The sequence below is a fragment of the Amphibalanus amphitrite genome, unplaced genomic scaffold (genome assembly GCF_019059575.1).
Source record: "Amphibalanus amphitrite isolate SeventyFive unplaced genomic scaffold, NRLGWU_Aamphi_draft 000516F_arrow, whole genome shotgun sequence".
Classification (NCBI taxonomy): Eukaryota; Metazoa; Arthropoda; class Thecostraca; order Balanomorpha; family Balanidae; genus Amphibalanus; species Amphibalanus amphitrite.
This window is the reverse complement of record NW_024882010.1, coordinates 348160-373618: the sequence shown is the minus strand read 5'-3', so window position 1 is coordinate 373618 and position 25459 is coordinate 348160. Positions and strand designations below refer to the sequence as shown.

Below are 25459 nucleotides of genomic sequence, written 5' to 3'. Positions count from 1 at the left end.
ATTTTGAGTGCAGAGCAGAAAGACTACCTGGGGGGTGACAACCACCCCCCATGTGCGGGCGAGGGTTAACCCGGCAGTTGCTGGGGTATTTCGCCACCCACCGTTTGCTGGGGAGGGGGGGGGGCGTTAAACGCCCCCAGCCGATAACTCGAGAACCAATAGGCGCAGCGAAACGCACGAGGCGGCAAACGAAAGAACGCGACGAGACGCTTCAGATGAGTACTTAAAAGTTGAATTTTGAGGTCACAGGTCGGGTCAAGGTCAGGTCAAACACCTGAAATCGGGCTTCCAGTAGCATGGACTTCAGGACTTCGCAATGGGCGCCTCTCGTCATAAACTCTGTCAAAACGGTGCACAATCCATCATATAAGGCCTACAAGAGTGTCAGCTCCATGTAGGGGTCAGTCAAGCATAGGTCAGGGTCAAGGTCAGGTCAACCGGGTATGCAAATATCCCCGAAAATCAAAACTAATATTCGCAGCCTGTGACACATGTTTTATGGGTGATTTGGGGGCGTAGAATACGATGGTGACATTCATTTTATCATATGTGTACGTGTTTGGCTCAAAAAGTTCAATTTAAGAAATGCATGTATCATGGTCGTAAAGTAGTCACGAGAAATTGCCAAGATTCAGTTCAAGATTTTGGAAAATGCGGAACGATAATCAATAATCGAAGATAGCCATTTGATTGTTCATGGTATTCGCAGTCTAATGGCATTTACGGCATGTCTGTATGTCTATTCTGTGATTTTATATGATTTTTTGAACATATGCCGTTTTTGGTCGAAAACTCAGAAATCATGACGTCACTAAAACCTCGATATCTCAAAAATTTTTCCGACCGATTTTTTTGAAACTTTGTCACAATACACTTCATTTAATTCCCTACAGGTACCAAAAATTTGGCGCGCCTGCGGCGCGCCGTTTTTATGCTATGGCCCGGCGAAAAAAGTGGGGGCGTTTAACGCCCCCCCCCACAGCAACTCGCGGGTTTTAACTTTTACGCTGGCCTTACCTTAGCTGCCACGCTGAAAGGACAAACACTTCAGCATTTTATTATGAATAATTTAGCCGGAAACGGGGTGGCCGGGCTTCCCCCGCGCCCGGGGTTACCCCGGCTTCCCCTAGCTATCAGCTAGGGTTAGCTATCAGCTAGGGTTGCACTAATTGCTTATATGCCTGCTTTGTCATATTATCAGAGTATCATCAATTAAACACTGAAGAAAAGTCATAAAGTAAAGATAATTGCAGTAAAAGAGATTAGGTGCAGATTTGGTCAAATTAGGTGCACTCGCCGGATAGCCCGTCGTGAAAACGGCTAATGAAACTGCACATTATAACAGGTGGCGTTTTCCAGTGCATTTGACGGCATAATTGCATTTTAACCGATTACAATGATTTATTGAGTGAATAATTGTTTATCAGAAAGCAATTTCTGTTTGCTTAGGAATAAACTAAACAAGAAAAACTGTCTCGCTGAGACAGGAAGGACCTGGACCATGCCAGGAACATAGAAAATGCCCTGGAACACATGATGGAGAAACGGAAAGAGGACGTGCCGGTGTCACCAACTAGACCGTATGCTCCAGTTTTAAATAATGGAGCCTCATAACCTGATTTGGGAGTTATGACCATTATGCAATACTTTCCTCTTTAACATCTGATTTATTTGCATGCTTGCTTATTCAAACCAGCAGCGACCCGTCGGCAGCAATCTGAGCAAAGTTTGGAAAACTTAGCTCCTTACTTATTCATGGGACCACACATGCAATTATCGCCCTTCTGTTTATACACCTAACCCCATTTGGGTCTCGACTATCTGCCTGTGCCGCAATGTAGGTAAGTTTGTTGAGCAACTGGGCCGCGGGTGACAACGTGTTTGGCGCCCGTCCGGCGGGCCGGGCTGGTCGATGTCTGTATCGACCACGGCGCCTGCTCGCGTATCGGTCGGACGGCCGGGTCCGCGGCGCGGCGCCGCCGAGTGGGTCCGCTCAGCCGCTCCCGGGCACAGCTCTTCCGCCGCGTTCCGCGCCGCTGCGGAACCCTCCGCGCACCAGCGGCGCCGCGGGGCTTCCTCTCGTGCGTCGGCTATCCGGCCTTCCACCGCTGCCGCCGACACCGTCGACACCGTCGTCGCCGCCGGCGTTCCCGTCGCTGACGCGTCCCGTCGAGTCGGTCTGCCGCATCCCGCCGGCACCCACGTGCGTGGCGACGAGCCATGTCACTACCGTCGGATAAGCTACCGCTGCGGAACGTGATGTCCCTGCCATCCAGTGCCGGGTCGCAGCGTTCGCAGCACTCACAGCAGGGCTACACGGGACGCTACCGAGACCGACAGCCCAGCGTCATGTACGGAGAAGGTGAGAGATGAGCGGAGAGAGAGAGAGAGAGAGAGAGAGAGAGAGAGAGAGAGAGAGAGAGAGAGAGAGAGAGAGAGCGAAAGAAAGAAAGAAGAAGGAGGAGGGGGAGTAGAAGGCTGTTCTCGTCTCTATATAGTTTCAGTCAAACGTGGGATATCAATCCTAAGTCGCTTATAATATGGCAACGGATTGCGGATGTGCGCCAAAGACATACCTTACATATACATAATGCTGGCTGTCAGCTTGGCGTCTTGTACGGGATAACTGGAAAAATGAGAATCATCCACCTATGCCAGAGGTGAACACTAGAGGTGGCAAAACTGGAAAATTTTGGGACCCGGACCCGGACACGGTCTGACTGGCACACTTCTGGAACCGGTCAGACCCGGTCTAAGTCAGCGTTGGAACCGGATGGACCCGTTCCCGAAATTCATTATGAAAATTGTGTACAGTTGTAGGTATAGCAAGAAGAAAATAGTTTCTTTCCAATTGGGTATACCTGTGTTGCAAAGTAAAAAACTCATGCCATGGTCATTTCACTTCGCTTCACAGTTTGTATTTTAGAACCAGATTCAGGTCATATTTAAGAATATAAGAAGTAAGTAGACCAATGAATTTCATGCTAACCTAAGCCACTTTTACTACAGCTGCTAAAAATGATGTGAACTGGGGATCCATGGAGCAGTGTGCCTTCACCAGAGTCAGAACCTAACATCAACATGGAACAAGATAACATACTGATACATACCTTTTCTAATATTCTTGGTAAAAGATATTCGTTTTTAGAATTAATTCATTAGTCCTTACAAATATTATCAACTATCCAAGGCCCCAAACGAGAAAACATTCAAAAGCAAAATAGAAACATCAAAACTTTGTGAGGTCCGCCAGAAATGTCGACACGATAGCAATGCAAGGACAAAACAGGTGTTAAATCACTGCAAGATTTTGTTGGGGTTAAAGTACTGCAAAATCGTAATGGCAAATGGCAATAAACTTTTAAGTACTGCAAGGTTGCGATCATGACTTAAGTGCCAATTTATTAACGTAGAAAACAAACTACATTTTGTTGTTAGTACCTAGATATAGAATAAATACCAAGGGTTCTGAGACTTACCTGATTTCTTCCCAAACGTGTTCCAAAATTGTAACCTTTATGCAGTAGATTAGCGTGCGTAAGGTATAGCATATATGACGCTCAAATGCACCATTTTCACATCAACACGGAATTATTGGCCTTGGAGAAGGGCATTGGTATTGACTCAGTTTTTGCCAGCTGATGCCGTATGATGGCGCTAGTAGAGCGCTATATGTATAATACGCTCTGCTAGCGCCACCATGCGGCGCCAGTTGGCTAAAAATCTGATCAATACTACGGTTTCTGGAGAATGCCTTGGGGCTTGGATTCATTTTTAGCTTTATGGATTTATGAAAGGGCATGTTGGTTTTATGAGTTGTCTTCTAGCCGTGATAGAAATAATTTCAAAGCTGTTTGAGTTATGAAATGCATTTGAATATCAAACATGAACTCTGATTTCCGGTGGGCATAGTGACTTTGGTATGTCAATGTCTTTGAAAAGGCAGGTGAGAATGCCACTGGTCAGCCTTGCTTCAATTGGATTTGTGTCCATTTATAAATGGATTTCAGTCATACCTACTGTCCTACATATGTTATTGGTATTTGATTTCTACAGCTCAAAATATTGCTAGGTTTTGTACAGCAAACTGAATGGAAGTGATCCGTACAAACATTTGGTGAAATGTTTTCTGGATTGCTAGCACTTAGAACTTGTTTATTCTGTTGTAGGTGACAAGATAAGAAATTGAAGCAAGACTGACCAGTTGCTATAGAATAGGTAGCCCAATCTGCAGGAATATTAAAATTCAAAAGTGGAATTGGGACTTATGAACTGGAAACTGCATCAGCTATGACTATGTTTGCCAAGCCAAAGCATAAAAGATATATAGCGCTAGAGTGTCTCTTCCAGTGGTTCTGCGCAAACACTATGAAGCTAAACACCGCTAAGACGCAGGTCCTTGTACTAGGAACCCCCGCTATGCTGCGAGGACTGCCGCCTGTCACACTGACTGCCATGGGTGCTGTTATTCCGGACTCTAGAGTTGTCAAAAATCTCGGAGTGGTCATGGACAATCATCTCAGCTTCAGGCCGCACATCGATTATGTGACAGCTAAGTGTACTGGTGTCCTAATCGGTCTGATGCACGCCAAGCACGTTATACCGAAGGCCTCTCTGCCTGTGGTAGTAGAAGCGCTCGTGAACTCCGTTATCAGATATTGCTTCTCGCTATACGGTACGTGTACCGCTACTCAGATTCATCGTGTGCAGAAACTGCTGAACTTCGGTGCTCGAGTTATTAGCGGCCGTCGTAAATACGACCACATCAGTGACGTTCTGTGCGACTTGGAGTGGTTGAATGCCCCTAACCTTGCTAAGTACCATCGCATCAGTTTGGTGCACAGTGTCACTACGACTGGAAAGCCGGAAGCGATCGCACAAACCATCGGTGACACCCTGCGTCACTCGTACGAGACGCGCAGAGCTGCCGACCACACGCTGCCGAGAATCCGCACGGAAGCCGGTCGCCGGCGGCTCTGTTATAGCGCAGTGCGTGAGTACGACTCTCTGCCGTTTGACGTCACCGTGCGAAACTTTCGGCGCCAGCTCAAAAAGCATCTATTGAAAGAACAGTGTGAGGCGCATGGTTAGCTCAGGTCGAGTGGTTGAGTGCTGCTTTTTATGCCTGGTCTTTTACTTGTGTTGTAAATGTTTGACGTGTGCCAATGAAAAACCATGCACCATGGATTTGTCATGAATATATTATCTGTATCTGTATCTGTATCTGATATTAATATTTACCATAAAGCACAGGGAAATGATAGGACCCGGTTGGACCCGGCCAAATATTTTGGGGGACCCGGTCTGGACCCATCCGGGTCCAGACCGGTTCCATAGACCGGGTCCCCGGGTCCACATTTTGCCACCTCTAGTGAACACCCCTGACACATGTGGATGAGCTAATGGACCGTCATGTCAGCTCAGGTTGGTGTAACGTAGAGATGAGCACATTAGCTCAGCATCGTAATCTGCGCGCGCCGTCGAGGTTTGGAAGGTTCCACGTCCTGTTGGGGGGGGGGGGGGGGTGCAAAGGGCTTCGTATTACAAAGGGCTGTTGCTTCGTATCTCCGGAACCAATGGCCGGATCGGATAAATTTAAACAGCATTCTAAAGGGCTCGTCGAGATGCACAAGAAAGGATATCGATGACCTTGATATTTGACCTGTGACGTCACAGGGAGGCTAAATAAGGTCAAATTAGTCCAATTTACAATGACGAGAAGCCGGTCATAAAAATGAAATCTAAGCTTCCAAAATGAGTTTGGATATGATATACATGATAGATCTTGCATGTGGATAGTCACCTGAGTGGATGATGACATGTGACGTCACAACAGAGGTCAGCCTCGACCAATCAGAAAACACTTTCGTGAATCATAAGGAAAGGCATGTTAAACTGCGAATATTCGAGTCTTTATGAAGACATGTCATATATGCAACCACAGAAACCTCCTTGGCCATTTTTCTTGGACCTATGACGTCACAGGAAGGTCAAATATGGTCAAATTGTGCCGGTTTACAACGAAAAACATTTTTACGATTGGGTGACAGTGGGTTGAACGTCGCAGTATTGACACTGAACTGACCTTGCCTATTGTCTGGAGCTTTAAAGGATATCAAATCAGTGTTCTTGATATTTACATTGTCAAAACCATGCATTTCTCGTCCGTTTTCCCCGTGTTACTGTTCACAAGGTAGGCATTCTATGCCTTACGGCCAGCGTAACTAATTGTATGGTAAAATAACTTGGTAAATTTACGCACTTTCTACTTACAAAGGAGATAATTTGCCACTGATGCCAAGATCGAGATAAAGATGACGGTTGCTTTCCCAAACTCTTTAGTTTCTTTATCATTAGAAACTTTCTTCATTGTTGGAAATGTGTTGCGTAATCGATTGACCTTTGCTCATTGGAGGTATTGTATGAGGAGTTATTAAAAACGTTATTCATGTCAAGCGGCGGAAAAATTACAGCCTTCTTGCACGTTGACACGCATTCACTGCGTGCTAACTGTCAGATGTTCACCTCAGCTTCCAGTTCGGGCACCCTTTAACTTCGATATGTTTTGTTCTTCAACCGCATATCACCATAGCAACACAGCCGTAATGCGCTCCTCAGTAACCCGCGAGTTGCTGGGGAGGGGGGGCGTTAAACGCCCCCACTTTTTTCGCCGGGCCATAGCATAAAAAAGACGCGCCGCAGGCGCGCCAAATTATGGGTACATGTAGGGAATTGATTGAAATTTATTGTAACAAAGTTTCAAAAAAATCGGTGGGAAATTTTTTGAGATATCGAGGTATTAGTGACGTCATGATTTCTGAGTTTTCGACCAAAAATGGCATATGTTCAAAAAATCATATAAAATCACAAAATAGACATACAGACATGCCGTAAACGTCATTAGACTGCCAATACCATGAGCAATCAAATGGCTATCTTCGATTATTGATTATCGTTCCACATTTTCCAAAATCTTGAACTGAATCTTGGCAATTTTTCGTGACTACTTCATGACCGTGATACATGCATTTCTTAAATTGAACTTTTTGAGCCAAACACGTACACATATGATAAAATGAATGTGACCATCGTGTTCTACGCCCCAAATTACCCATAAAACATGTGTCACAGGCTGCGAATATCAGTTTTGATTTTCGTGGATATGTGCCTACCCGGTTGACCTGACCTTGACCCTGACCTATGTTTGACTGACCCTTACATGGAGCTGACACTCTTGTAGACCTTATATGATGGATTGTGCACCGTTTTGACAGAGTTTATGACGAGAGGCGCCCATTGCGAAGTCCTGAAGTCCATGCTACTGAAAGCCCGATTTCAGGTGTTTGACCTGACCTTGACCCGACCTGTGACCTCAAAATTCAACTTTAAAGTACTCATCTGAAGCGTCTCGTCGCGTTCTTTCGTTTGCCGCCTCGTGCGTTTCGCTGCGCCTATTGGTTCTCGAGTTATCGGCTGGGGGCGTTTAACGCCCCCCCCCCCAGCAAACGGTGGGTGGCGAAATACCCCACACTGAAAAAAATAATGACACCTAAAAGGGGTGTTTTTTGAAGCGTACCAAAAACGCGCAGTTTTCTGGAGTCCGATTACACCCGGAATCAGACACTTTCTAGGGTATTATGACACTGGTTGAGGGTGTATTTTTATACCGTACGGCGTCAAATGATTCCCGGAATCATACGCCTTATGGAATAAAAATACACCCCAAATCAGAGTCATAATACTCTAGGAAGTGTCTGATTCCGGGTGTAATCTGACTCCTGGAAACTGCGCGTTTTTGGTACGCTTCAAAAAACACCCCTTTTAGGTGTCACTTCAGGGAGTAATCGGATTTTGAGGGTGTATTTTGATCCCACACGGTGTATGACTCCGGGAATCATTTGACGACATGTGGTATAAAATACACTCCCAACCAGAGTCAGATTACCTCGGGGGTGTCTGATTCCGGGTGTAATCGGACTCCTGGAAACTGCGCGTTTTTGGTACGCTTCAAAAAACACCCCTCGTAGGTGTCACCTCAACGGTGTCAAATGACTCTTGGGGTGGTTTTTCTATACCGGCTCAGAGCCTATTCCTGTTAGCGTCATACATCAGCTAATATCAATGTTACCGGTACTATTGGTCTCCTATATAAGAAATGCCGGTAATATTCGAGTGCGGGGATTGGGTTGTGTGCAGGGGTGAGGGATGCACTCGAACCGAGCTGCGGCGAGGGTATAAAGGGTATACATATTCATCGCATCAGAAAAACAGGTCGCCTGGGCCCTTATCTTGAGACCAATAGTATGGTACAACTAACCAACATACCCATGGGTATGTTCTGCTTCTGAAGCTTATAGGAACGATTAGCCAGACTGCAACGAGACTTTAAATGTAGCTTACATGTGTCTTCACCCTTGCAGCTACAATTTTATCTATTGACGATGACGTCTTCTTTTCAATCAGTCTTTATACCAGATATTGTCAAATGATTCTCGGAATCATACACGTTATGGGATCAAAATACACTCTCCAACAGTGTCATAATTGCAGTTGTTAGCCACGTGACGCAAATTAACAATACATGCATGTCATTCTTTATTTTATATGCAACAATAAATTCCAAAACATTTGGGCACGAAATGTATGGCGAAATCTAATGAAAACTTATCGTAAGGCTCATGGGTCCGTGACTCCATTCACCGTAAGGAATTACTCACATTTCAACAATGTTCCATCAACCGGTGATTATTGCTACTTACTTAGGTAAAGTTATTGTGCAGCTTAATGACATAAAAACTTACCTCCGTCTCCATGGTGCGCTGCTATCTTGTCCTACTTCAAAATTTCGCCGAGTGCAGGGCGCCTCGTTGTTTAAATACGCATGTTGAGCAAACTACAAATAATATCTGAAGTTTATCGTTAAAGCACTATTACTTGAAGTAAATCTAGGTACACTTTAAACAACGTTTGGCGACATTAAAAAGCGCGTTAATTCAAATAAGTTCCTCTCCCCGCTCACACCACACGCACCCACGTGGGCACACTTCCGGCAACTGAAGGACTGAAGTCAACGGCTTTCCTAACGGTTTTCCTGCAAGGTCGAGCTATTTCATCTTCGTGGCGGACCGGCATGGCTAGAACACAAATGACGTCACACGACAATGCAGCTTGCTGATTGGCCGGGCATTGACTCAAACCACTGGACCTGAGCTGTGGTTCGCGCCAGGGTTACAGAGTCAGAGTCAGAGTCGGGTGGAGTTGACAGTTGTGGCCGGAGTCAGAGTCGGAGTCGACGGCGACTTTGGAAGCCGGAGCTGGAGTCGGAGTCTGGGTCACCGAAAATCAATTGATACCGCAGCGTATCCGGACAAATCTTTGCATGACATTTCTTCGTCGCGCAATTCTTCGTCCGCAAAACTTCGTCCGCTCATTTCTTCGTCCGCGCATTTCTTCGTCTCCGCCTTTCTTCGTCTTGCATTTCTTCGTCTCGCATTTCTTCGTCTCGCATTTCTTCGTCTCGCATTTCTTCGTCCGAGCATTTCTTCGTCTCCGCATTTCCTCGTCCGCGCATTTCTTTGTCTCGCATTCCTTCGTCTCGCATTTCTTCGTTTCGCATTTCTTCGTCTCGCATTTCTTCGTCTCGCATTTCTTCGTCTCGCATTTCTTCGCCTCGCATGTCTTCGTCTTGCATGTCTTCGTCTTGCATGTCTTCGTCTCGCATTTCTTCGTCTCGCATTTCTTCGTCTCCGTATTTTTTCGTCTCGCATTTCTTCGTCCGCACATTTCTTCGTCTCCGCATTTCTTCGTCTCGCATTTTTTTCGCAAATCTTCGCCCGCAAATTGACAGTGCAGCCTGCTGATTGGGCTATTGCCTATTTCATCTTCGTAGCGGACCAGCCATGGCTAGCTCACACATGACGTCACTCGGGGCATTGATTCAAATCACTGAACCTACACCAGGGTTACGGAGTCAGAGTCGGAGTCCGTTGGAGTCGACAGTTCTGGCCGTAGTCGGAGTCGGTTGGAAACGACAGTTCTGGCCGTAGTCGGAGTCGGAGTCGATATTGGAAGCCGGATCTGGATTCGGAGTCTGCTTCACCGAAAAGAAACCATCAACCAACACTGCAGAGTCAAGAGATTTTCGGTGAATCAGACTCCGAATCCAGCCTCCGGCTTCCAATATCGACTCCGACTCCGAACCAACACTGCAGAGTCAAGAGATGGTGGTATACCACCAGTGACGTCAAAACAATTTCTGTAATAATTTAGTGTTTTTTGGTACTATCATGTGGAGTTTTTGAACCCTATGGGTGTCATTTCACTCAGTTGGGCGTTTTCGTAATCCGTGACTCGCTTATTAGGTGTAATTTGACCCTCAGTGGTGCCATAATATTCCGGTGTCATTTGAACCCAATGGGGCTCAAATGACACCGGAATATTATGACACTACCGAGGGTCAAATTACACTCAATAAGTCATTTGAACGGAATATTATGACACCATTGAGGATCAAATTACACCTAATAAGGGAGTCACGGATTGCGAAAACGCTCAACTGTGTGAAATGACACCTATAGGATATAAAAACTGCTCATGATAGCGTCAAAAACGCTTAGATGTGTTATTTTACACTGACACCGTGCAGGATCTTTTGACACGACACCTAAAATGGGAGTCAAAATTTTGGGAGTCAAATGACCCTTGGGTATGTGATTCTGACCGAGATCAATTTACACTAAAAAACGGTGTATGGACACTGTATTTCAGAATCGGATTACACCATGGGTGTCAGTTGATTCCCAAATAGGGGATCGTGATTCCCGGGGGGAGTAATTATTTTTCTCCGTGCAGCAACTGCCGGTTTAAATTATGCTATCATATGCCTCTTGAGACCGGTTGAATCAATTACTGAACATAACTATTGTTAATTAATTGCTGTCTGACCATTAGACACTGCTAGTGCTTATTGACCGAAAAAAAAATGTTCAGTTGGGGAGGATATAGCCTTACAGCAAATCTTAGAGGTAAAATCATGCTTATAGGGCTTTGGAAGAAGGGGTCGTAACTCGTTGACCTTCAGGATCCGCCCCAATTCAATTAACCAGTGAGCTGACCGGCTAGCGGCGGATGGCTGGCGGCTACTTGTGCTGTCTTTTAGGTGACGGAGCACGACCAACTCTTTTGACACGTCCGCTGGCAAACGAGCTAGTGAGAGACTCTTTGACGGACACCCTATGGCAGAGGCAGGTTGATGATTTCATTAAATTTGTCTTGCCTCGATCCCATAGATCAACGGAAGGCAGTCTGGAAAAGTTGGACGGTAGAAACAGGTAGCAGAAAGAAAAAAAAGAAACGGAGAGAAAGAGAGAGAGAGAGAGAGAGAGAGAGAGAGAGAGAGAGAGAGAGAGAGAGAGAGAGAGATAGAGAGAGAGAGAGAGAGAAGAGAGGAAAAAGAAAAAAGGGAGAAGATATAAGAGTGACGACTGACGATTGAGTATAGTCAAATCGGATGATGATCAACACCAAGGCATCCTACGGTCACTGTCTATCCCTTCCCTTCTCATTTTTCAGTCGGGTAATATGTGTCTCTCTTCTCTTCTCTTCTCTTCTCTCTGTCTCTGTCTCTCTGTCTCTGTCTCTCTCTGTCTCTCTCTTTCTCTCTCTCTCTCTCTCTCTCTCTCTCTCTCTCTCTCTCTCTCTCTCTCTCTCTCTCTCTCTCTCTCTCCCTTTCCTCTCCCTCTTTTGGGGTATTTCAGACCCAAATTTAGGAGTTGAGTGAATTTTTCAAGAGCTGCTTTTTCGTGTATTAGGCTGGTAGTTACATCTTTCACACCTTTGCCAGTTGACTCTGAAGTTTCTGATCAGTGGCTCGGAAAGATCTGCACCGGCTACCGAAAGCCGTTTTTAAGAATGATTAATGACAAGGATGGCCAAGTTTGCCACTCCAGGACACAAGTTAGCAACCCATGTTTTCATAAATGTATGAAAGTATTTATCGTTGAATGGAGTGATCGCTAATGCATTGATGACTGTAATTGAAGCATAGTCAAGCGTATATCACAAACACAGAAACAATACATTTGGCGAATGGTGTTAATCTCGTTGGCACTGATAAATACTATTGAGTGTTGAACTCATTAAGGAACATTTCCTCCTTTCAATTTCCCTGTTTACATACGACGTCTGGATGGGGGAAATATAAACTATGTATAACTATCTTTAGCTTATAACTATAACTATACTATAACTATAACTATAGTCTATAACTATACCTATAACAAGAACTATAACTTATAACTATCCTCATCTTGAAAGCATGTGTCTTTAACCCCTTTCTAAAGATATTCGAGGCTGCTTTCAATTAGGATCATGATCTACTTGAAAGATCAGCAAGATCGTAATAGGGATATATCGATCGATCGTAACATTTACTTCACTCTTACAATCAGTGAGTGCATGCAAGGTGGGACATTCAAAGCAGCGGTATTGCTATTCCATGTCGTGGGCATCAGCTCGTCGCATTTCCGTGAAGCCCTCGTTACGTAAATACCTTAGCGACAATACCCGTTCAATATCGCCGGCCCGGGGCCCTTTCACGCATGCACCATCGTTCCCCATAGACACAGCTGCCCATTAGAGATGGCAGCCCATTCGGCTGTTGTGCACCATTGACACTGATGTGTGCACACGCGTCACGCACGACGTTTCTATGGTAACGGTAACGCTTGGTGAACAGTTTGCTCGTTATTGTGCCTATATTTCTGTCGCAAATATAGGCTGTGTGTGTATGTGGGCGCTGCATAGAAGAGCGAGTCCGATAGATCGCGTATGTCTCGCACTAATTGTGCTATTCATGTAGGAAAGTTGGCTAAAGTGGAGCATAGGTATGCATTGTAAAGGCAGTCAATCATTGTTGACATTCATAATTGATCTAAGAACATAGCGTTGAATAAGAAAGTAATGCCGGCCTTTATATGCTTGTATGAATGTCTCACACGTTAATATACCTTTACATTTTTCCTAAAACCAATTCCCGTTGGTAAGCTTGCTTTTTACAGGGTGTAACGAAATTATCCGGACATCTTTCTTCGCGCTGTAATTAAGAAGCAAGACATTCTGATATTTTCCCTTTTGAATTATTATATAGCCACCTTTCATAAGAGCGCAGGTACACATTTTTGGAGCATTCCAGCCACTGGATTTTCCAGCACAGTGGGTTTCATATAGAGTAGCGCCTTACTAACCTGTGCCCGCAGTTGGGCGGCGCTGGTGGCGGGTGTCCCCTCATTCATCTCCTGATGGACAATAGTCCATAATATATCGATGGAATTGCATGGGAACTATTTCCAAGCCATACCCCTTTATCCCAGAAGAACAAAAAGGTCCTCTCGGCATCACTTCTCATTCTGCTAGGGACTTGAAGGTGGTGCGCCGCCCCGTATGAAGACTGCGCGGCTTGAATCAGGCATCGGTACACGTTCAGAAACCGAGCCATCCTGTGCCGTCTGGTTGAGTGGCTCCAACCAATCGCTAGCCAGGATGTTGCGCCGGTAATACTCGTCACTGATAGTGGTTTTCTGTGTCGTCATGAACAGCTTGAATATTACACAGCAGCTGAACATGCTCCAGGTCTGGATTTTGGCCGGATGTTTGACGCCGGCGACGGCCGGCACATTCGAGCTGCTGGCAGCCCACACATGGCCGATTTGACGGTTCAACGGGTATTGCAGCTCGAACAGCTTCCCATCCGACCAGGTCACCTCATTCGTGTCTTCCTTCGACCAGTGGACACGCCCTGGCCTGAAGCCAAAGGTGGTGGACTGGTTGTTTTCCCGTCAATTTCATTGTCTTTTCCAGTTTAAAGAGCAGTAAAACCAAGCTAAAGGGCGGGTAACGGTGAATCATGATTTTGGACCTCTTATTATCTGCCTTGGTAAGAATTCGAGTCAGTATGCGGATTAATTGGTGCCGTTTCCTTGTCGCTATCTTGACAACTCTCCTCACCACTTGGCAAAGGGCGCCTTTTGCGATCGAGGCCGGGCTGAGTCTGCCACCAAGTCCCAGCTTATTACGCCTCAGGCAGATGTGCTACTGGCTGCTGCTGATGTCCAGCTGCTGACAGACCAGCTTCTGGCTCATGCCACCATGCCACCAACACGTAGCCTTACTACGAAACGAGAGACTGTACTCCTTTCTCTCCACTGCCTTAAACGAAAACTATCAAATGAACCCGTCGGCGACTCGACTCTTACTCAGAGCAAGAGTCATTTCGCAAGGTCAGGTCACTGCTGAGTTGAGAGCAGATACCAGAGGTATGCATTCATCCAATTTTCCAGCTTCTGACATTAAAAGAGAAACTGTGCTAGCAGATATGGCGAAAAAATATATGTCCGGATAATTTCGTTACACCCTGTACATCCACACCGACCGCGACCGTGTCCATTATTAAAGATATTCTGGTGGCTTGTCTTGGGCCGATTAACGATATTATTGGCGGCATTCGAATGACGGCTGGATGTAGCATTGAGTGTTGAATAGGCATCAAACTATGTATGTAATTTATAGACTAAAATTGTCCGACGAATGTTGAACTACTTGAAACTTGCACACACTGACACTGGACATGAAAATGATACCAAAATCTACACATACTGGCATGCAGAAAAGGTCGGCAATCCTGCACCAGCTAAAAACGTCACAGAGAAATCGTCTTTTTAGATCGAACGTTCGAAGTGGACAAATTGATAACAGCCCAAGTCAGCGCCTAGTTAAACTTGTTTCGCAATGCACAGTAAAGTCGACTACAGAATGATGTTCCACTCCTCAGAAGCTATCAGTTGACCGGAGCGCTAAGTTGTGCCGTTTATTACGCAATTAAGCGTGTCGATTGTGAGCATTGGGACAAAGCTATAAGTTGTGAACTCAGCCCGTGTGATGCGGCACAGCCTACCACTCCAGGCAAATAATTGCCTGTGAAAAGTGGAACATCATTCTGTAGTCGACTATACCTTCTGACCGTTTGGGATTTTTTCGAGTAGCTAAAAAGTATAAATGCAAGGCTTAGCATGCGCACCTGGGCGAACGCAGCTTGTCTCATTCGTTGACTTTCTGATACGGCTGCTCTCACCCTTCGAAAAGCTCCGTTAGGATTCGCCCAAATCCAGCGCTGGAGCAACTCATCCCGGGCTTTCACAACAGCGCCGGTGCGCACAAAGTTTGATGCTCGATACCAACTGAACCACAGGCTTTGATTATTATTGGAATGAGGGGCTTAACTCAGGTTCCTCAGTGTCATTATCAATTGAAGAGCCTCTGGGTTCACATCAATCACTATCTATGGGCCGTTGCCACAGTCCGCCGAAATTTCCAACAGGCATTGGTAGCTGGAAACGGAAGGGGAGACTGACCTGACAGGTCAACTCAGTCAGCTGGCCACCCATAGAAACCCGTAGCTTTATTGGCTAGCTCATACAATGGAGTCACTAGAAAACGGCTATTTAGGAGTCAGCGCTCGAACTTCATTGGTCTCTGGCCACACAGGGCATCGCTCACTTACTGCGGTCGAGGGACTGCACTTTGACGCCTATGTTTTCTGTTAAGGCCTGGCTACACTATGCGTTTTTTGCGTGCGTTTTTTGCGGGTTTGCGTGTTTTGTGTAATATTGTTTTAGAAGAAAAAAACGTGACTACGTTTTTGTGATGATCTTTATTTTAAATTTTAGTTAATATAAGAGTTATATTAACTTTAGTACATAACTAATGCACAACTAATGTAAAAGTTGTATTATTTACAACTTTTTTCTAGAACGATATCACGCAAAAAACGCAAACCCGCAAAAAACGCACACAGAAAACGCATAGTGTAGCCAGGCCTTTAGTCGTTCGAAACACCAATGATTTCCGTAATGCTGTTTGAGGGGAAACCTGGCTTCTAATTAGTTGATTTTTCGCTTACTTGGTCCGTCAATACATTGTTTAGGTAGTCTTGGGACTAATGGATGTAAACTAGTACCGACCAAATGCTATGATTGGTGTAAGTGTTACAATCCTTATCAAACAGCTAACAAAAGGAAACGAAGACATCAGATGGCAGGTGGACATCAGATGGCGGTCACCTGACCAATTAGGGTACCGATTTATTGACTTGATATTTTCCTGACTTTTCAGCCCTCAAACTACCAGACACCAGTACCTACTGTATTTTTAACCATCTCAGTGTCTATTGGCTGCTAAATTATTATCAGGAAGCCGCAGCGCGGTCATTGTCAGTTATACTTTAATCAGCTATCGCGGGTTGCAGTGAGACAGGCGATTGGGAAGACAATTAAAGGATTTCTTCAGTGACTCCTCATTGTCTGCTGCACCATTGCACGCCCATAAGGCTACATTCGTCATCCAACAGAGAACACCGTACGGCTGCATGCCCGGCTGCGTATAGAGAAGGCAGGACGCCCGGAGCGGCTGCCAATCTCTAGGCACAGCGCCGCGGCGGCTGGCGGACGGCGCAGTGTCGCTGCAGACATGTGTTCGCCGGCACACAGGTGCCCGTCGGAGACAGGTGGTCGGCGTCCCACTGGAGCCCAGCCGTCACCCGACACTGTGACAGGTGACAATGTCACGGCCGCAGGACAAGATCGAGTGGCCCGCGTCTGGCCGTCGCCGGAGGGATGTCACATCGGTCAGGTCAGGGAAGGCCGGCGCTGCCAGATTGGCCAGACCAGAACTGCCGCGTAGTCAGATCACTCAGTGCTGCCCGCTGCACGTCGCGCAATGTTGTCAGTTGTGTTGAGGTAAAGTCTCTTATTACAAGATGAAATTAGCATCGGAGTTAACGTTTCAAGCTAAATAATAGATAAGCGTTAGAACTCTTGCTTGCTTTGGAAAGTGGCACACACAATACTTATAAAATACCATTGACAGATAGCAAACCATATATTTACATAATGTATAGGGCTAATGTTAAATTGCCAAAATCAAAGGGGGCACGGTGCCCCGCTGCCCTCCCCGTTCCGCCGCCTATGCTCAAAGAAAGTTATTATAAGGTCAGAACTGCGACTGGCAAATGATGTGTAATGGTCACTTCAATTTTTTTTATAGTTTTCAAAGTTATGTAAGGTGCGTTGACATTGATACAAAGTCAACGGCTAAACAACAGGTGTCCAAGGTGATTGGCGTCAACCCTTTATTTTATAAGCGACCCACTGCACAGTGGGGATTTTTCCGATCTAGCACGTATTTATTCGTAGAGGGCAAACCATAGGTAGTATTGTAGCCAGATTGTGCACAGATGTTGGCTGGTGTGTTCTGGTGAGAGTGTTACCTGTAAATGTGCATAATCAACATAGTATAGGGGGGTCAATTGGACCCCCGGCTCAGCCGTTTGGCCCCTGATCAAGCTAGAGCTTCGCGGAAAAATCAAGCGTGCTGTCTATGACGAGATGAGGCCGAATATATCCAATTTCAAAGTCCAAGGTCATTAGTTGACTTTCCAAGTCAAGTCAATGACCCAACTAAAGATGGAAAATCGAGACCTCTTGGAACTTCGTAAAGTTAGGATGTTACGGGGTATTTTGGAGTGCTGATCACGAATTTCATGTTAGTTTTGATCACAGACGATGTCTTCATGCATTTAAGCCAGGTCGGGTCAGGTCAGGTCAGCCAGTAGACGTCCTGCCGGCCATCCATAATAGGTGTCACCTACTACTGACAGCTTCGTAACATGGTACGAAGGCACCAGAACTACTTCGTAAATATTCAAATGGTTGCTAAATTCGAAATCAACACCAAAAACTACCCTAGAAGCAAGTAAAACTCGAAAAAGTGAACCAAGGTCATCAAAGGTCAATGACCTTGACCTGACCTTCACGTGACCTTGACACCCACCATAATGCATGGCACCAGCATCATTTCACATATTTGAACGTTTAAAACCACAAAAAGACTGGAAACCGCGGATAATGTGAGCTGGCATACGCCGAATCGCGATTCCGGCCAAACATGGTCTCGAGAAATATGCCACAGGTCAAAGGTCAGTTGGGTCAGAGTCATGAAATTTTTAGGTTAGATGTAAATTTGATGATCTCGAGGGCAACGAAAGTTTCGTCGCGATCGGCTGCTTTTTGCGCGAGTGATTTGCGGAAAACCATGGGGTTTTATCCGACCCCTTCCCCCTCCCCCTCCCCACTAGTGCTAGGGTTAATAAGGTTGCGGTATGTATAATTTACGCCTTTCATCCTATTCCTCATGAATGTGTCTCAGAAAATATGCATCATATAAGTCAGGAAGTAAAATTATTCGCCCATGTCTGGAACATACCTATATCGTGCTGTTTGCCCTAGCGCTCCTAGAGTGGGGTATTAAGATACTCTAATGCGAATATTCCGTGTTCAGGCAAGTTCCGGCAGCCAAACTAGGCGTTGTCTTGTGCAGGAGAAAGTGGCGAATTCGATAGGATATGTTTCGGAGTGGAAAAGTGTGGAAAACATTGTTGATTTCCTACATTTATCTAGAATACCATTCCTTCAATATGGTGTCTGTAAGGGTTTTTTGTAAATGGCATTTTTGTGACCTTAGTAAGGTTGTGGCATACTTTCTGTTTGCCATTCAATTCCTAATATAGGTGCCTTTCAGAAGATATGCAACTTTAAGAACTCGCAAGAATAAAACCAACAGGACAGGACAATGAAATTGAGCCATACTTTCGGTCCTTACTGAGCCCATTGAGTAATCACGCATGAGTGTGAACTTTGGGCGCATTTTTCCTAGTCTTGCTGTGGACATACAGATTAAACAATGCCATATATGAAAAATTCAGACATTTCTTAGCCCCACTGACACATAAAATAAACAAAAACCAAAAAAGATTTTTTGAATTAATAGGCGCTAGATCGGAAAAATCCCCACTGTGCACTGTTATGACCTGTCGTAGTTGTAGGCAGGGCTGCGGAGTCGATGCATTTTAGGGTGAATCCGGCTCCGACTCCGACTAAGGCTTCAAAAATCGACTCTGACTCCGACTCCAACTCCGAATCCGACTCCGGACGGCTCTATTAAAATCTATACCATGATATTGAAGTTCATAACGGAGATGTTTTGGCTTGCCTTAAACGATCCCTTGTGCGTTCCAAGTCTTTGAGATGCAATTATGCAATAAAAATAACACGCAGAAGCAGAGCAGGTTCTGGAAAATCCAGACTCTTGTTTCTTTCGCCGAAAACGTTTGTCCAAAACAACAACATGGCCTTTTTTCGACAAAATCTAATTTCAAGCGCAGTATCGTCAATCAAACAGGTGCAGTGCATGGCGTTGAACCATGCAGCGTTAACTCCGACTCCGGAGTCGGAGTCTGTAAGATTTTGGCGACTCCGACTCCTGGCAGAACTGTCGACTCCGACTGACTCCAGCTCTAACACCGATTCCGACTCCGCAGCCCTGGTTATAGGTACGCATTTTATTTATTTCACAAATATTTTGAACTAATGAATGTACTAGATGCATCGATAACGAAAGCAAAACTGCCCTGACTCAAAATGAAATTAAAACATTAGCTACAAAAGCAGCTACCAGCTTTGTCAACGGAGTCATTCCTCGGAAGCTATGTCATCCCAGTCAGTAATTGCTAATTACTAACGCCATCGACCGATGCTAATGTGGAGGCAGCTGTGAATGTTGTATCAGCCCGCCATGGAGCACGCTGACCAGTGGGAGTTCTGCCGCAGACGCGGCCTTTCCGACGCGAGCGACGCGTCGATACACAACGATCGCCACCGCCGCGGCGCGTCGTATTGGCCGCACTTGCTGAGCGGCGCGTCACGCGTCGGTTTCGTGTTCGGCGCGCCGTGTGTTCGCCTGTGACCAGCTCATTGATTGGTCGGACCGCGGCCCGGTGGTGACGGAGCGACCGGTGCGCCGATCGGCCCGAGGTGCGGTGACGGAGTCGGCGGGACGTGGCCAGAAGTTAGCGCGGCCCACAGCTGTGATTGAATGGGAGATTGTCGGATTGAAGAGAGGTTATAACGACCGTCAAGAGAACTTGCTGACGTCTGGAGCAAAGTGCACCACGTGATGAAATTACCAGGTGGCGGTTGTCGATAAGACAAATATTTCCTTCGAATAAGGTGGATTTTCAAGCATCAGGAAAACGATTCGAGCAGACAAGCCATTGAAGAGGATCTAACCGAACTGGACCGAATTGAAACCGAACAAATTCGAACTGGATCCAAGAGCGTAATTGTTGGATTGCGCTGGAGCCCAAGACCTCGGAAATGTCGCGTCGGAGCTCTTCAATCCAGCCTGTTTTGGAGGAGGACCCTGCCAACGGCCACCACCTGCGGCCCTACTCATCCGTACGCATCAGGAGCGACTCCATCCAGGCCAGTACGTATTGCTTTGACCGATATGTATTCAAGTATTTTCTATCAATGAGTATGCTGGTTATTTTTCTTTAAATCAACCATTCTGTAGTTAATACGAGTATTGTCACGCGTTGTACACAGTGCAGTCAAGAAAAAAAGCGTTTCCATCTCCATGTCCCTATTTTCCCTTTTGCCCCCCCCCCCCCCCGCCTGGTTATTTCGTTCGTTTATATAATTCCGTTTCGAGTCTTTCGCTGCCTTGTCGTGTTTTCACCGGTGCGTTTGAACCTGACACTCTTTGCTGCAGTGGTAATTAGCAACACTTTTGTGCAATTAGAGTAAATGCAACCATTACATACTAATATGACTCACTTCGACTTCAGAGAGAAGGAGAGAGAAAGAGAGAGAAGAAAGAGAACGAGCGAGAGAGTGATTGATTGAGTGAGTGAGTAAGTGGGTGTGTGGAAGAGAGAAAAAGAGAAAGAGAGACGGGCAGAGATGGAAAGAGAGAGAGAGAGAGAGAGAGAGAGAGAGAGAGAGAGAGAGAGAGAGAGAGAGAGAGAGAGAGAAAGAGGACTTGCACGTTGAATGGCATACCCTAACCTCGGCGAATACCTACCGATCATGAGCATGCTCGTATTGTAAAAACCGATGTGGAAAGCCGTTGGATCCTTCGGGGGTTAAAATAACACTCCATCTACGAAAGCCTGCCAACCCAACTTACGCACAGAGGTGGACCCAGGTAACATAACGCACTAAATTGAGGTTAACCCGGCCGGGCCTGGGGGGTAATCCCAACCACCCGCAGCCCGGGGGGGTCGTTTTTCGCCCCCTGTCTAACTCCGTAAATAAGGGAGCTACACAAACAAAAGCGATACCAAACGAAAAGTCCTTACGAGACGATTCTAAAGCTTCCAAAATTTTTGACCTCAGGTCAATTTTGAAGGTCAGAGGTCAAGGTCAAAGGCAAAACCGGCAAATGTGTAGTGACCTCAAAGTAGAGGTCGGCAGGATGCATACTTTGCACTAGTTTCGTACATCTTGCGTGCAAACTTCGAAGATGTTTTGAAATGTTTTGAGGCTTATCAGGTCCCTATTTGTGGTTTATCTTACCATACAAGGCTGCTCAAAGGTCAAGGTCACAGACGAGTATCCTTGCTAGAGGCTATTTCACTGATTCAAGTAAGTAATAAAAAATAAGACAATTTTGCCATCTGGAGGCTCTAAATGAAGGCTTAGAGGAAAATAGATGCCAGATTCGTGATCAGCGGGTACGAATCCATCATAGACGACCTTTCGTGTGTCAAGGTCAACCAAATATATATCATTCGACGCAGCTTGACAAGGCGAATGCGGTGGTACCTCTCCCGTAGCTCTATGACCATTTTTGTCGAAGTTATTTGCGAAAAACTAAAACCACACCTCGGGGTCGTTGACCTGACCTCTGACCTCAGGTCACCAAAACTATTTTTCTATTTTTCTCTAGGTCAAACGCTACACCGTGCTCGTAATTTGTCTTTATCTCTAAAACTCTATTTTTAGCAGCTATTTGAAGTTCGCGTCTGTGACGCCGAAGTTTGCCGTGAAGGGGTCTAGAAAAATCGACCCTGTGACGTCATCAATGGGGCTAGGTCCAAATTATTTACTTAAGAAGATGTCACATTGATGGGAGAAAAGGTACTGAAAGTTTCGCATTCCTATCCCTAAGCGTTCGGGAGCTATCGCAAATATTCGCCAGGGGGGGGGGCGAAAAACGCCCCCCCGGGCCCGCGAGGGTTAAAGGAAGCCGTCAATTTTAGCTGCGCCGTGGCAGCTAAGGGGAGGGGTGGTGCTTTATCGCTCCTATATTTTTCGCGAATATTTTACAAACAGAAGCTTCTTCTTATCATACCTCTTTGCTCCGCATATTGTGACAATTTCAGGTCTATGTCATTCAAGGTCACCGGATCCCGGATTCGAGGTCATTTTGAGTCGAATTTAGCTTAGGTCAGGTCACTTTCAGGTAAAAAAAGGCCACATTTTGAAGTTAAAAATTTTCAACAAGAAAGGTGTATGTTGGATGCAGTTTGAGCTCAGAAACACGATGGTGCTATTTATATTGGTGTATGATGTCAAATACGTACTGGAAAATTGATTTGAAAAATTAATAATTGTAATTTTTTTGCAATAATGCGTATAACTTGGCCATTTTTAAAGATATTTAGTTAAAACTTGCTAGAGGTAGTCATAAGCATGCGTTCTATCACATATATTCCGGTTGTTTCTCGAAAAGTCAAAAAAGTTTTGAAAAAAAATATAAAATATAAATTTTGAATTTTTTATAACATTTTCAAAATTTTGAAAATTTTGAAAATCCGAGATATTAGTTTGATAGCGCAGTCAATTCTGAGTCCTTTCATGCAAAGAAATTGGACCTAGCTTAAAAACTGAGGTCTTGGGAGCGATTGCCGTGGTTCAATGTTCTGCGTCGAAATCGGCCGAACATGACGTCTATCTGACGTCATTTCCGGCCGATCTATGGTTGCTACGAAGTTCAAATTTTGACACAAGGTGTTAAATTGATGCAATTGAAGGTACTGAAAGTTTGGCGTCGATACATCAAGCGGTTTGGAAGTTATTGCAGAAAAACGGGAGGGGGGGGGCTATGAATAGCCCCACCTTCCCAGTGGGGCGCGGGTTAAAACACCCCTACCCTTTCAAGCCACGATATGTTACGATCGGACCACCGCGCCGCCCTGGCGCGGGTTAAGATCGCATTGTCTTGTCATCAGTATTTCTGTGCGACCGAGTAGTCAACTATAATCGTTTAAAATAACAACAACAACAGCAGCAGCAACAACAACAACAACAACAACAACAACAACAACAACAACAACAATAACAACAACAACAACAACAGCACTAGCTAAGACCTAGATAAGATATCGAATCTTTTTTGTTTTTATTGTTGCTTTTCCATAGAACTTCCCAGCTACTTCCAGCTCAGTTTTGCTCTGGTAACTGCTGCTAAAATAGCTGTTCGCTACAAGATTAATGCGTCTTTTGGAGCACAATTTGCAGATAGTGAGTGTTCATTAACGAGTGCTGCCTATGCGTGATAAATAAGTCCTTGCATCACTGCAATGAGGCTAAGCACTGACGTTCTGGGAGGGGGGGGGGGGGGGGGGGAGGGGATCGGTGAGCGGGCCGCATGGACCGGGCCGGACCGGACCGGGTCGATGGGGTGAGGAGCGCGCGGCGCGCCCGTCTGCGCCGGGTTGGGAGCATGCGCGCCGCGTCCGGCGCCGGCCGCGCTCGCCGACGGCTCGTCGTCGCCGTGCCGCCTGTCTCGGTATTGATTCGCTGCGGGCGTGATGTCGGAGGAGGGCAGGAAGGCCAGCGTGGTGGCCGTCGGCACCGGTAAGTGCTGAGCTCGGCAGGTCCGATCGCCGCCTCCGACCGGGGCCGCAGGCGCTGACCTGGCTCACTGGATGATCGGACATTCCGTGCGGCTCCCCCCTTTCACCCCCGTCAGGCCCGCATCCAGTCGCGGCAGCCTTTCCAGCCAAACCAAACTGAATTGCATAGAGCGTCTCCTACACTGCTCAATCCAGCCTGTACGTAAACAAGCCAATTTGGCACCCATCCAGCGGGCCGCGGCGCGCGGAGCTGTCCGCCGTTAGTGAAATCGACGCGTTTCTCTTTACCAAACATTACGCGTATTCTCTTTGTCAGATCGTCAATGTGATTAGCATGTTCCTACTCATCGTTTTACTGACAGATTAATTTTGTTGGATGATTACTGATTAGAGATGTCAATCATATACCAACATTTTGGTATACAGAAATACGGATGCTGAGGCGACATTAGCTTGGTATTTGGTAGGTATTTCAATCCTAATGCTCTTGGTATTTTGCTGGCATTATAATCCTTCACTAATGGTTGTGGTTGTGAAATGTACTAATGGTAAGAGGTTGTGAAATCAAGTTTGTATTTACCTCAATATCCCAAGTTGGCTCGGTTTGTTATGTTCCCATGGTTTTGGTTGGTATTTGGTTCGGTATGTTTTTGCTAGTCTTACCCCCTACCTATCATGGAACATGTTATTCGACGATGTGCAGATGTCAGGGTCAGGGTCAAGGTCAACCTAGGTCACCTAAAAGCATTGAATTTTAGGCTTGCTCAATTTACTTTTCGTGATTTTTTTCTGCATTTTTGGTAGAAGCTTCTCAGATCATGATCCCATATAATAGGGACACACAAACCAATCAGTGCACACATCAGTATACACACAGACACACACAGACACGCAAACACATATCATTGACCTTGACCTAGCTTGACCTGAAATGACCACAGCCAGTAAAAACCTAGTCGGATAGTGCGACAAGTAGCTGTTCTAGCTGGCTTGGCACCACAAACGGCAGCGCCATCGGTATATGATGGGCACCGCACGTGATATTCCAACAGTGCACCGTTCCCCCCTCCCCATGTGCGTTCTAGGATGGGAAAATGGCATGTGCTGGCGAGGGTTAAATCCATTGTCCTACCAGCGAGTGTCGCGGAAATCTGAAAAGTTAGATTTTTTTTCCGAAAAATTGACCTTTAACCCGCGCCCCGTAGGGCTACCGGCGGACCCTACCACCCGTAGGGGGGGGGGGCCGTTTCGGCCCCCCCCCCCTAAGATCTCGGAAAGTTACCGGCCGATGTTCAAAATTCAAACGGCGTTCGATAGCCCCACCCGGGAACTACCTCGTGACCAAATTTCATTGACCTAGGTCAAACCGATGACGTCACAGGTCAGGTCAAAGGTCAGATTTTCAACGTTCACAGGCATTTCAAGAAATGTGTTGTGAAATCGAGTAAATTGGTAATTCATTGAAAACCATCGATGGTACATTGTTCGTCAAACACATACTTTGCTATCTGAGGTCACTGATACCAGGTCAGGTCACAGCGAGGTCAGGTCACCGGGGTCACAATATGAAAGTGTCGTGTGATGCATGTTTTATGGTCCATTTTACATGACAAATGCGATTATGTGGGTTAGGCAGCCTTTGGGGCCAGCTTAGGTCACGTTTTGGTGAAGGTCAGGTCAAGGTCAGGTCAAATTAGGTCAAATTTC

The 25459-nt window shown here is 45.9% G+C and overlaps 1 protein-coding gene across 5 annotated transcripts in view; it reads left to right on the top strand.

The window, feature by feature from the left end:
* Nucleotides 1–25459, top strand: part of LOC122393108 (band 7 protein AAEL010189-like) — a 65048-nt gene that overhangs the window by 20662 nt on the left and 18927 nt on the right. The window contains exon 1 of one of the 5 annotated variants that reach the window (XM_043388750.1): nucleotides 1931–2362. The exons of 2 other annotated variants lie outside the window; for them this stretch is intronic. In XM_043388750.1, coding sequence (XP_043244685.1) covers nucleotides 2221–2362 — 142 coding nt within the window. In that variant the 5' untranslated portion in view covers nucleotides 1931–2220. Of the gene's footprint in view, nucleotides 1–1930; nucleotides 2363–19806; nucleotides 20377–23566; nucleotides 23754–25459 lie in introns of those variants that run through there. 2 more of the 5 variants (XM_043388752.1, XM_043388753.1) reach the window with 2 other exon arrangements.